Below are 13552 nucleotides of genomic sequence, written 5' to 3' on the forward strand. Positions count from 1 at the left end.
TAAATAATCAAGAAATAATACCTATACGCCTTTCGCATTATGTAGCTTCTTCAGCTCGCTTTGCGTCTGCTCGGGCATCGTTGGTGTCTTTTTCACTCTTTTTTATAATCTCATGGGCCAGCTCTCGGCCATTGTTCACCCAGACATCGTTATAAAATTTCCCGCCCATTAAAGTTGCTTCGGTTGAAGGATCCTTCGTATCATCTATGGAGAAGGCAGCTTCGGCTTGGGCTATGGCCTTAACGTGATCACATCCGGCCTTCTCCAGAATAGCTGAGATTCCCCACGCACCGGAAAACACACAAACATCCCCGCGATCACTCAAAATTTCCTCGAAGGCTTCAGCTTCTCCACTTATCCATTCAACAACGCCTTCGGGGTCGCCTCGTACGAAGTTCTCTTCAGAAGATTAGGCGCCCACTTTGGAGAAGCTAGTTTTTATTTTCTTCACACAATCCAAGGATTTTTTGAAACACCTTTCCTTGGACTCGTGAAGCTCTTCAACATTTTTCTCTAGCTTTTTTCTCCAGTATTCACTGATCTCTTGCTTATGCTCTGCGAGAGCGCACTTCTCACTAGCTTCGGCCAGTTGTCTCCGAAGGTCTTCAACCTTAGCCTTTTGAGCTTCGGCTTGAGCGTTGTATTTTGTCTCGTCTTCTTTTATTTGTTCTACCAATGAAATCAAAATCTTGTCTTTCTCTAGACCTTCATTTCTTAGCTCAATCACCTCGGTCCGAAGGTTGTTGAGTGCTATGGTACAACTCTCGTCTTCAGTATTCTTTTGTGCCCTAAGGCATTACTAAGAATCAAGCCCTGTAAAAAAGAAGAAAGAATTGAGTATTACAATGAAATACTTCGTTTCCAACTTCAAAGTTAACTTTTATACCTTTATACTGTTGTATGCTAGGCTGTCAGCAATATCATCCTTCGACAAAATCGAAAGGCCATCTTCCAGCTTGGGGAATCCCATACTCTTAGCTATCTCCCGGCAAACGGATATTTCTTTGTTGTCCGGGAGACAATATAAGAAGTCGTCATCGTTAGTGTCGTTAAACATTAAAGCTCCCTTCGGATATTTCAATTTTCGCGCATAGTGTCTGGCTTCCAGAACTTCTTCGGACAACTTTTTCCCCGAAGCATGACGATAAATATAATCAGCATCCTCGACAGCGGCTTCGGGGGCAGGAGATTTTGCCCTTTCTCCCGCGTCTGGTCCTTCTGCCATGCCAACGTCTGAAGCCTATGGATCAGCTATATCTTCAAGCATGACAGCCTTCGTCTCAATAGGCGCTGAAGGCCCAACTTCGGCCACATCTTGGACTTTGGTAGCTTCAGCATCTTTTTTAGTAGCTCCAGGGCTCAAGGCCTTTGTAGTCTCCAAGACAGCGAACAACACATTGGCCATTCTCCTCCTCTTGGGAGTTGCGGCAGGAGCCTTTTGCACCTTCGGCAAACTTGCCTCAGCTGGTGGGCTCAGAATTTCAGGCATTTTCTCTATTTTTTCCGCCTGTGGCTCTTCGGCCTTAACAGTCTTAGCTTCGGCTGCTCCGACTGTAGGTACCTTCAGCACTACAGTCGGCTCTTCAATGCTCTGCAAAATCTAAGTAGATTGTCGAGCTTCGGCAGTTGAAGAGGCCCCCTCACCAAATTCAGGCACTACGGCCGGTTCAATGTATCGTGGCCGGTGGGTCAGGACCTTCACCTTCTTGCCTTTCGACACAACAGTAATGGCCGAAGCGATAGTTTTTCTTTTCTTCCCTTGCCTTTGCGGCGGGTAGTGATAATCAGGGTATACGAAGCCAATGGCATCAAATACTTTGTTTAATCTTTTCTTCCCTCGGCCCCTGAAGGTTGCGGCCAAGGCATCATCTTCAGCCCTGCTATATGCTCCAAGTAGTTCGCCGCTAATAGCCTCAATACTTTTTAGCCAATCGTCATTTGGCTCATCAAACCGGTCTCTGAACCTGAAGGTGTATTTCAATCGAACCAACCCACCTTCAGTTGACTCGGCGGTAGTATCCTTCGGCATATCCCAGTATTCTACAAGTGGCCATATTTTGTACGCTATGTGCTCTTGAACTATATCCCTTGTACCGAAGAAGGCGCAAACGTTGCTAAAAGCCTTCTGGCATGCTTTGTCTTTCTGATCAATTATCACCTTCGGCCTCTGAAGGCCGAAGCGAGACCAGATAGGGAGTTGGATGATTTCCTTAATGTCTTCTCTTTCAATTAGATCATTCTTGACGTAAAACCATTCTTCCATCCAGGCCCTAGGCCATCTCTTTCGGAATGTGGGAACTGGATAGCTTGCATTGGATCGAGCGATGAATCCGTAACAACCGAAGTTGTTGTGATACTCCTCCTTCCCGGTGGCCTTCGTCTCGTACAGAAGTTCATGCATGCTACAAAAACACCTTGCGCTTGGTTCCAATCCTTGACTTCTCATAGCCCAAATAAACAAACCCATCCTGATTATAGCTTTAGGGGTAAGTTGATGACGAAAGATCTGAAACGTCTTCAGTACTTCGACCAAGAATTTGCTCAACAGGAACCGAAGCCCTGCTTTCAAAAAGCTTCGATAAATAACCACCTCATTTACTTCAGGAGTAGGAGCAGCGCTGTCTCCTCCAACCCTCATAATAGTCATGTCCCGGAAGTACCTCCCTCTCATAGCATTAACATGATTTTCTTTAATAGTCGACTTTCCGAAGATGGCATGGCTTGGTCACCACGGCCGATCTTCAGAGTCCTCGTCTCCACTTTCTGCGTCATAACTATCACTGTCATCAGTATCTTCAGACAAACCCTCCAGTATCTCTTTAGTAATCTTCTCTGTGTTTGTTATTGACATAAACTCAAAAAATCTGGCGATAAAAGGATCTGCATCTTTCCTTTCTTCAAACAACTTCGTCTCCTCACTTAGCTCGTCTCCTCAGTCATCTTTTCCTCAGACATGGTGCAAACACGTCTTTAAACCAAAGCTCAGAAAAGCTTGAAAATCAGGCGAGAGCTAGAGAGCAAGAGCTAAAAAGTTTGAGAAAATAACGCAATGGCAGAAATGGCGTATAAAATGTTGCCGGTGTGGGTACATATTTATACGCCCAGTGCGTTGCAATTTGGACGACCCCATTTGTCATTGACTATTGCTATTCTAGCAAAGGGAAGGTGTTTTTTCATACCTTCGACTTAAGGCCTTCGTTCACGTCGCAGTCTGGATTCGATATTATAACAAATTAATACTGCGAGGGGCTACTGTTGAGGGCCTTTGTCTTCCGAAGCTCCTCAAAAACATGATTAATAATGTTTCCCAAGTGTAATGTTTGCCTCGTGTTGAGTTTGCTTACAACCGTTCACAACATTCTACTACTAAAAAGAGCCCTTTTGAGATTGTTTATGGATTTGTACCTCGTGCCCCTATTGATTTGCTGCCTCTACCAACTTCTGAGAGATTGAATTTTGATGCTAAACAATGTGCTGAGTTGACGTTGAAAATGCATGAGACCATAAAGGAGAACATAGAAACCATGAATGCTAAATATAAACTTGCTGGTAGTAGAGGAAAGAAGCATGTCACTTTTGAACCAGGTGATTTGGTTTGGCTGCACTTGAGAAAGGATCGATTTCCTGATTTGAGGAAGTTAAAGTTGCTTCCGAGAGCCGATGGCCCTTTTAAAGTTGTAGCTAAGATCAATGATAATGCATACAAACTTGAGTTGCCTGCAGATTTTGGGGTTAGCCCCACATTTAACATTGCAGATTTGAAACCATATTTGGGCGAGGAAGATGAACTTGAGTCGAGGACGACTCAAATGCAAGGAGAGGATGATGAGGACATCCCTCCCAATGATACACCCATACCTAATACGCAGCAAGGACCAATGACAAGAGCTCGTGCACGAGAGCTAAATTATCAGGTAAACTCGTTCCTCGCTGTCCATAAACCATCATCCATGAATGGGGTACTACTAAATTCTTGTGATGCTTTTCTTATTCATAGGAACTTCGGACATGAACCAGATTGGAGGAAGAGCAATCACGACAAGAAAGCAAGTGTGGATGATCTGATCGGACCATACCAGTTCGGACCTACAGGAGGGAGCAACTTCGGAAGGCCATAACTCTTAGCTCCGAATATTGTTTTAAGCCCATGAGTACTTATTGGAAAGCTCCTGAACTCCACTTTCAGATGGATTCAACCTCAAGACGAAATTTCAAAGGAGTTAAGCAGAATTGCCAAAATGACGTTCACTCTTCCACTCTTGGGCTGAGACCCAGTCTTGGGATGAGGCCTTTGTATCTAGTTTAGACCACTAGGGGCCCATTCTAAGTTAGGGTTTACACCCCTCCATGCCTCTTGGCTGCTCCCCCACCTATATAAACCACCAGCAGCCACCATTTGAGACTTGGGTTTTGTTTGGTTGTAAGTTTAGCTGCTGCTACTTCCTGGCAAACGCGTGTGTCGATTAGACCACCCGATTTGCTCGATTCAGAACCCCAACTTTGTGTGTATCAGATTTCTCCTTTGGGCAAGGTCTGTGTGTTGTTTGCTTGTCCACTTGTTCTTGCTTGTTCTTCGATTTGCTTGCAGGTTCAAGGTTGTTCTTGGCACAGCAAGAACAACACAAATTGGAGGCGGTGTAACTGTCGCTAAGGCGCAGCACAACCCTTGGTGTTGTAGTCGGGCAGCACAACGTCGATCCTCCTCAAATCGCATTATCCCCCACTCTCATCGAAAGGTCGGGAGCAAACCCCAGCGGGTTCCATCACCACATGCAGCGAGTAAGTGGGGAGGTGCACTACCCAAGCAGGACCGGGCCCACGAGTCAGTGCCAGAGGTTTACGTACGCGCGTGCATGAGAGGAGTATGACGCGAGGGACCGCCCAGTCAGCGCCCGGACGCGCGGTTGAAGCACTCTGCCGCGTGGATCCAAGGGAGGATGGGCCGAAGCAATGGGATTTGGCCCAGATGAAGGTTTCTCTTTCTCTTTTGTTTTTCTTTTACTGTTTTCTATTTCAATTCATAGATTTTAAACTAGATTCAAAACCAGTTCAAACTTTGACTCAGTTTTAAATGTGCACTTAAAACCACAGTATGAAATGTAAGTTTAATTTTATCGATTTTATTTATTAACTTACTTTATCTAATAGTCCACTTATTTTAAATTTGAACACTTGTATGCACAAAATTTATACTATTCTAGAAAATAGTCATCTTAATGTCTTAGTGGATGTTTATAAATATTATGTCATCCTAAAAGAAATCAATTTGTATAAGAGTCTTTAATTTGATCTTTACTAGAAGAAGGTTCCTAAACACAAAGTGATTATTTAAGAATAGTCCACGAGGTCAATATTTGATGATGTTTTCTCTAGTTTTCAAAGTTTAATTCTAAGCTTCGAGCTACCCACAAGTTTAATCTTACTATTTATGTTCTTTAGGGAAATGTATTTTGCAAAGAAAGGAATATATTCTTAAGGTACACTCTAACTCATTTTCTTTGGGAGAAAATCCCAAAATATGATTTTGGGTGTTACACCCGTAATGCCTTGGGCGTCAGATCTGGTGCCATCTTAGACGCATGCCGAGCCATCGTTGGCCCATACACGGAGGGTCCAGGGTATGCTGGCGTGACATTGGTGGTGGCATCGGCGATCTCCATCTCCGGTTCCCTAGCCTCTGACCGGGGCAGGAAGGTAGCTGGCGATCGTGACGTCGATCCCTTGGATCAGACCGAGGTCCCCATCCTTGATCATACCATGCTCTTCCTCAACGAGGAGAGCACCGCCATCATCCCCGTTAGGAGAGATCCCTTTGCGTGAGGATGGCCACGACTTACGTGGCAGGACTGCTCCTCCCCGGATGGCAAGCTGGCGTTCGCCATCAACGACCTGGAGGAGATGGAGATGTGGCAGGACTTCTAGCTCCTTGGTCGGGTAAGGGGAAGCATCTTTCTGAATGGCAACACACTCCTTCTTGAACCGGGGGACAATAAGATTTGTGTTCAGCAGGGATGCTAGCACGGACTCACTGTGAATGGAAAGCTACGGGGGGCTCGAAGGTGGATCTGAGATGAGTGGATTATACTAGTTCAGGCTAGAGCCCTAGTCCAGTGCAGTGCTAAAAGTAATATTGCTTCGAGCATGTTACCGTTGGGTGCTTGTGTGAAGCTGTGTCATGTCTTGGATGGGGGTTGGCTTGCCCTTTTATAGCTCAAGGGTAGATGTTACAATGAGAACTTGTACTCTATTGGGGTAGAGTTTGGCCTCCGGCTCCTGGGCCTCATAGCCCCTATGGAGTCGTTTGATGGGTCGTGTGCTGCCATACCTCTAGTATGGTGTCGCGTCTCATCCGCCTTCCAATGGGTTCTTGTAGCTACTCCGATTTAGACGTGGTGGTGCTTGGTGGGTCCAGTCAAGTCAGTTCATGGTGCGGTTCAGGGATGTCTTCGGTATAGCTTCATCTTCTATCATCCCCTTAACGTCACCCTTCATTATGTGTAGGTGCATGTCTGGTACGTCGTATTTCCCTGTCCCTTCCGGTGTATGGGTCACTGTAGAGACCCCGATGCTGAGGTCCCTATGGTTAGGGTTGTCCGATCCCACTGGTCAGCGGGGATACATATCCAGCGTCGTGCTTGATAGAGACCCTTTAGCACCGCTTCCACGATTTGGGCATGGCTTAGTGATGTCCCATTGTGCCAATGTGGCTCGATAGTACTAGTTTGGCTCTTCCTTTCAGTAGAGGTGTTCGCCTGACAGAGTTGGCTGTCGTCTTCCTGGGTTGGTCGGCAGCCCTGCCTCGTTGGGTTGCTCGATAGACAGGTTGGTCGGTAGCCCCGCCTTGCTGGGTTGCTCGGCGGACATGTTGGTCGGTAGCTCCTCTCGCTGGGTAGCTCGACAATATTTGTTCGGCAGGTGGGCTGGTCGTCTTGGCGGGGCGTCATCGAGAAGTCTTTTGGACCTTCACGCCAAGCTTCTTGGCAGGTGGGCTGGCCCGTTAGTGGGCCATATTTGGGAGGCCTTCGGGCCTTCTTTGGGTATCCTATTCTCAGGTACCCGACACACTGCATTGTGGGATTTATTATAATTGTGATCTATTATTTAATTGGGTATGTAAACACTTATACTTAGTAAATGCTAATAAATTTTTGACCAACTTATTAAAAGCAATGCTCAGCCTTATCCATCTTCCTCGGTAAGCCTTACACTTCATATGAGCCTCCAACGTAAGTGAGCTCATGCACATTATTCCCCACACTTGATGAGCGATGAACGTATGTGAGCTCACCCTTGTTGTACTCATACTAATCAAGAACAGGTACCGATGTAGGAACATGAAGGATGCTACGATGAGTTCGAAGAGGTCTAGGCCGTCGTCTCACAGTCAACTATGGTTATGGAGGATCGTTGTCGTTATATGATGTATTTATTTAGCTATTTTATACAGAACTTCTATTATATAATAAATATGTGACATTGATTTCTATACCATGAGTCATCATATGTGTGAGACTTAATCCTAGCACACATTTGAGACGAGCCCGTGTTTGCCCTTAAATTCGGGTGTGACACAAGCTTACACACATGCACGATTATGAAATTCGTGGGAAGATTGTCACTACTAAATGATGCTAAGGTATACAAGATAAAGATGTATCATTATAACATGTATACCACTCATTAAAAACATAAATAAAATGCACTAGCGGTCCATGAACTTGGCATATTGTGTCGCTTAGGCCGACAAAGTTCGAGAACCTGTTTTTTGTTTTCTGGTTTTTTTGAGTTCGGGGGTCTAATGACATAGTGTGCCAAATTCGAGAACAGATAGTGCATTTTACTCAATTTTTGGTCTTCTCGAAAAAAATTAGACGGGTTAAAGTGAAGAATTGATAGATCCTAACTTAGGAGAAAGTTTATTTGAAGACATATATAGGACACTGCTTACTCTTAGTTCTAGTATGTTAAAATGTCTATCCTACTGCTACTAACCGAAGAACCTAAGGGTGCGTTTGGTTGAGAAGTGGAGAAGAATGGAGCGGTTCCAATCCTATTTTCTGGATGTTTGGTTTTCAACGAAAGAGGAGTGGAGTGGCTTGTAGAGTCTCCATATAGGAATATATCATAAATAGTTACGATATATGGCTCTCCGACCAAAATGACTGGAAGTGAGCGCTCTCCTCTCCTCCCCTCCACACTCATATGGCTCTCTGATCAAACAAAGAACGGGACGGCTCCGCTCTATTCTACTCTTCAGCAAATAAAAAATGGAGTGGCTCCGCTCTGCTTGCCAAACATAGAACGGAACAATTCCATTCTCAGAAACTAGAATAGCGCCGCTCCATTTTATTTCATTCCCCAACCTAACACACCATAAGTTAATAAGGCAAAAAAATACAAATTTGTTAGCTGTCTCCATAGAGTTATACTTAAGTGGCCGTAGAGACAAATAATTGCTCCCTCTCCCGGTACACAATAATAAGAGTCATTTTGGACTAGAAATTCCTACTCGAAAATATGATTATTTTAATTTCATTATAATTAAATCACCATTGATCACACCACCTCTTTGTTATCCTTACCGGTACATACATGCTAGTAATATTATGCCATATTCTGAACATACACCAACAGAGCCTTTGACCACAAAGATGCCCATCTCTTCAAGACTCCAGAATCCACGTGCAAGAGAATATTATATTTTGCCCACCCAATAAACCAAGATTTGCTAGTTATTATTTAACGACAAAACATGACTCACCAAATGGATGATGGCTTGTGTTCATCCTCTCCTGTGAGGTGATACAGCAAAACCAAGCCCATCTTTGCAGCGACATGTACTTGGACAGTAGTTACATTACACCGGTACGTCTAGTACTGCTAGCTATATGTATAGTAAAGTTGGCTCACGGAGACAATTCATCGGAGCTCTGCCACGCCCACCCATCCAGACGGCTTCAGTTGCTTGCGGTCCTTGCCTTTTGTGCATGCATGGCCCCTGCAGTCTCGCAGTTGCTGCTCCGTCCCTGCAATCACCAGGCAAACGTTACTGACAGCGATGGAGGGTATATATGGGAAATTGTTTGTCACAGCAAGTCATTCATATTCTTCAGTGTCCCAAGTAAGGTTAAAAAGAAGCACCTTTAGATAGATTGTCGTGCTGTTAATGTCGCAAAAGTAAGCTTATTAAGTAAAGAAGATCGATCCTTTTGGGCAGATCACAATCATGAACTAGAAAAGGAGGCAAGTTAGCTATATATTTCAGTAAACAACGTACTGTGCATTTAAATGGAAATTCAAGTCATGGACTTTTTAATTTGCAGAAAGAATAAGGTGTGTGACATGGAAGTGGAAGGGTAACCTAAAACTTGAGAGTAATATAATGCCATATGGAATGTACCACAGATACATCGTCACACTCGTGTAAAAGAAGAGACATTTCAATCACTAACGAGTGGTACAGCAGTACGGTACTAGCGATGTATTAATAATAACTCAAGATAAAAACCCTGAATTCAGAATATTAAACATTATGATGCTCAACAAAATATAAAGAAACAAATAGGAGATCCAAGGACTAATATATCTATAATTACTTCACATCGCATATACATTAAACTAGATCACATACCATCAAATTATCAAAAGACGCACAACAAGTTCAAAAGATTGCAGAGCTAGAGCGAGGACACGAGACTTTACCCTGAGATGTGAGACATGATGTCATCTCCTCAGCCAAGCTGGGACTGGGAACAGGATCCTTTGCACAAGCGTTGCATTAGCTCCACCTGTGCCTTGAGGCACACAACGTAATCCAGCGTCTCGGTGAGTAGGGAGAGGCCACCCATCGCCTCCCCTCCAGGCACAAGGCTCCTCAGCACCTGCAGCCTCGCCTTCACCATCCTCCTGGCCGCCGCCATTGCGCTGCATCTGATGCCTCCGCCGCCCTCCGCCGCCAGCAAGCTCCTCCTCTTCCTCCCGACGCCGCTGCATACCCGGCGCGACCTCCTCACGATCCTCCGGCACCGAGCCTCCTTCCTGGCCCTCACCGCCGCGGCGGCCATCTCGTAGCCGGCGCCGCCCATGATGCGGCGCATGAGCGCCTCGTTGCGCTGCTCCGCCGCGTGCCTGGCGATGAGCGCGCGGGCCCAAACCGTCGAGCGTGGCGCCGCGCGGGCCCGCGCGGACGCCAGCGCCATCGCCACGTCGGAGGAGAGCCGCACGGCGTCCCGGCGCTCCCGGAGGCCCATGGACTTGGACGCCTGGCCGGCCGCACGCAGGCTCAGCAGAAGCTGCGCCATGAAGGCCTTCTTGAACCTCCTCGGGGCATGCATTGGTGTCAATCGCGACAAACAAGCAATGGCTAGCTTCGTTCGTTCCTTCGCTTTCTGTTTTTCTTCCAATTGGTTCTTGGAAGGAAGAGTAGGAGAAAAAGGTGATGGATGGGTTTGTAGTGCTGTAGGAGCTCCAGCTCCAAGAGCAGAGGTTTATGTGAATATAAAGCAGCTAGCTAGGTGAGAGCCCAAGAAAGTTGCATGTGGTCTTGCTCAGCTGCTATTCATTGCGCAGCGTGCAGGGTATATTGTTCTGCTTTGAACCATCCATTTGGATTTTATTCAAACAAAGGGCCCTGTTTGGGATGTGGACATTTTAGTACTGTACTATCTAGTTTTTTTTTGTGTGTGATGAATATTGTGGTTCCATGTGGAGAGGTTACGATACTGAATAAGTAACCATTACACTAATCACTGATCTGAAGATATAAATGTTGATAATAATATTTATAGGCGTACCTAGTATTTTTTATAAAAAATCATCTTAGATCCAAACTAAAAAGTGCACTCTTTTTATAATAGAGGGGCCAATTATTTTCCCAAGACAATACACGTTGTGTTCAAATAAATTAAGTAAAAAAAATTGGTATGCACAAAGCGAAAATATCTCCGATAAATCAGAGGACCCACCCGTCCCCAACCCCGAACGGTCATTTTAACTGTCAAAAGCGGTTATATAACTTCCACTGGAGAGAGCATCTTTTTCTTAAAATTTGTGTCCAAACAATTAAATAAACTTAGGGAGTAAGAAACAAAAGGCGAGGTCTCAAGTAAGAAAGATGGTACGGGAAAAAAGGAAAAGAAGAGGAGAAAGGGTACACTTTCTGTGGGGGGACACGTTAGAAGGAGAGATGGGGTTGGGGTGATGGGCAGAAGGGCCAGAGGCAGACCATGCACATGCCTGCACATGCAGGGGCAGGCCCACTTGGACTCTACTAACATCCAAATAGTCGTCATAAATCAATGCTAAATATTGCTTCTCGGAGAAACGGAGGATATGTCCATTCCACTAAACATGACTCGCTAATCAGATCCATAGTTAGGCGATTCTTTTTCCTGTGTCAAAGTAATGTACTGCATTTTCCATGTGACAACATCATTGCTGACTTCTTTAATGGGCTGCTGTGATGTTAATTTTGGTGTGCAGTTGCGGTTTCAGCAATGGGTGTTGTTTGTAGAAGTGTCATTTGTATGATACAAACTAGTCAGCGCATTTTGGCATTTGAGCACATAGAGCGATAAACAAAGAATGATAAGAAACGACTGCAGAATCATTGTATACTAAAATTATTGCCCCATGGAGATAGCATACTCTGAGTTCTTGAGCTTTTAGTTACCAACTTATGGTTTCACTAAATAATCTCAATGTTGGACCTGCTGACACGTGATCAGATGGGCGGCCCAAGCACTCTGAGTTCTTGATCTTTTAATTACTAACTTTTAGTTACCAACTTTATGTTAAATATATGTAATTCTGGAATTGTTATTTCTTTCATATTATTGTGATTATATTGTTGTTGAAATTCCTGTTTTTTACATTTCTATCATATTTTTTCTTTGAAATTACTTTCAGCGGCCATGTGTGGGCCGCCGAAAATAAGCGTGACAAAATTTCAGTGGTCGCTATTTTCGGCGGCTCGTGAGACCGCCGCCGACCGGGCCCTGGCCGTCGAAAATTATTAGTTATTTTCGCCTAATTTTTTGACGGCCATGAACCGCCAAAAATAGCTTATTTTTGGCGGCATGGACCCTATTTTCGGCGGCTCCTGGCAGGCCACCGAAAATGAATTTTGTCCGTGTAGTGGGCCCAAGCACTCGGGAACCATCAGGGCTCAAGTGCACGATACAACATTAGGTAGTGAACTGTAGCGTCTTGTTACGTGTGTCTCATTCATGTACATAATAGATGTACTTATACGAGTCTGAGAGACGGTAGCTGGACCTAAGTACATGTAGGAAATGGTGACGCCTAAGAGGGAGGTGAATTAGACTTCTAAAAACTTCGCTCTAAAGTAGGCCACAAATAAATCCCTAGAACAAAACCTATCCAAAAAATGTAAACTAGATTGTGCAAACTGGGTTTTGACTAAGTGTTGCAATCTCTACCGCATAAGGAATTTTGCAACCTAAGTTCCAATCCTAAATATTTTAACTAGAAAGGAGAGATTGAAACTTAAGTACTTAATGTAAATGCGGAAGGTAAGGAGGAAAGGTAGAGATGCAAACTCACATGGACGACTCCAATATTTTTACCGAGAGATCCAGAACCACACAAGGTCCTGACTAATCCTCGTTGGTGCCCCTACGCAAAGGGTAGCCCACGCGGGGACCAAGCACTACGGACGACTAACTTCATAGACAACTTCGGGCCTTCTCCACGTGGTGCTCCGCTTCCAGCTCGTATCAGATGCTTCTCGCCGTCTTCACTATCGAGCTTCCGGCCGAAACGCCGCCGACCTTGTTCCCTTCGATACACGGTGGCGGCCATGTCACAAACGAGGTTGACACGGTCTCACAAGACTTTTACCGCACTTGGTACAATATTGCAACAACTCGCGCAAGAGCTGAGGGGTTATGTAGGTTTTTTTCTAAACTCACTCAACTAACTAGGGATCTCCTAAAGCAAGTGCAATAGCAGTCTAACTAACCTAAGCACTTCGCAAAGCACCTACGCTATTCACCGAGTGATTCTATTAAGCACTTGGGTGGTTGAGCACTTGAAGATGTGTATAACCTTCCTTGGTATGTTGCTTGAGCTCCCACACCTTTGAATAACCGGTTGGGTGAAGTATATATAGGCTCCAACTCGAAACTAGCCGTTGGAGAAGAAACAACAACTTTCTATGTCACACCGGACAGTCCGGTGGTAGGCACCGCATAGTCCGGTGCATATAGCCGTTGGATTTTACCGTTGCAATTTGACCATTGGCGCGCTGACTTCTCACACCAGAGAGTCTGGTGGTTTTCCTCCTTAGTGCCACCTGGAACAAGCCTTTGAGCTACAGCTCTCTGGCTATAACACCCTGAATTTTGGGGTATAAAAAACTTCTTTGCTCTGTACTCAAAATTTAGGTGTTACACTTTCCTTTCTTCGCTTTTCTTTTCCCTTTATTAAAGCAATAGAGAGTTATTTTGTTTTATGTTGGCGTGAACGCTAGAAGGGTCTTAGTTGTTGCATTCATGCTGTTGCATAGTGTTTTTAAGTGCAATAAGTGCTT

The 13552-nt window shown here is 44.9% G+C and overlaps 1 protein-coding gene across 2 annotated transcripts; it reads right to left on the reverse strand.

The window, feature by feature from the left end:
- Positions 1-8545: 8545 nt before the first annotated feature.
- Positions 8546-10533, reverse strand: LOC100278375 (uncharacterized). 2 transcript variants are annotated; one of them, XR_002265444.3, is made up of 3 exons: positions 9703-10434; positions 9142-9231; positions 8661-9026 (listed from the first exon to the last, which is right to left on the reverse strand). XR_002265444.3 is itself a non-coding variant. In NM_001151672.4 (2 exons), exon 1 carries the CDS (start codon positions 10332-10334, stop codon positions 9732-9734), a length of 603 nt encoding a protein of 200 aa, NP_001145144.2. In that variant the 5' UTR covers positions 10335-10533; the 3' UTR covers positions 8546-9026; positions 9703-9731. The 2 variants fall into 2 exon arrangements, 1 of the variants encoding a protein (NP_001145144.2); NM_001151672.4 differs by lacking the exon at positions 9142-9231 and having other exon boundaries at positions 8546-9026; positions 9703-10533.
- Positions 10534-13552: the final 3019 nt, after the last annotated feature.

Source organism: Zea mays, chromosome 10 (genome assembly GCF_902167145.1).
Source record: "Zea mays cultivar B73 chromosome 10, Zm-B73-REFERENCE-NAM-5.0, whole genome shotgun sequence".
Lineage (NCBI taxonomy): Eukaryota > Viridiplantae > Streptophyta > Magnoliopsida > Poales > Poaceae > Zea > Zea mays.

Excerpts from the sequence above, each read along its gene's own strand:
- LOC100278375 (NM_001151672.4), bottom strand. The coding sequence starts at position 10,334 with ATGCATGCCCCGAGGAGGTTCAAGAAGGCCTTCATGGCGCAGCTTCTG.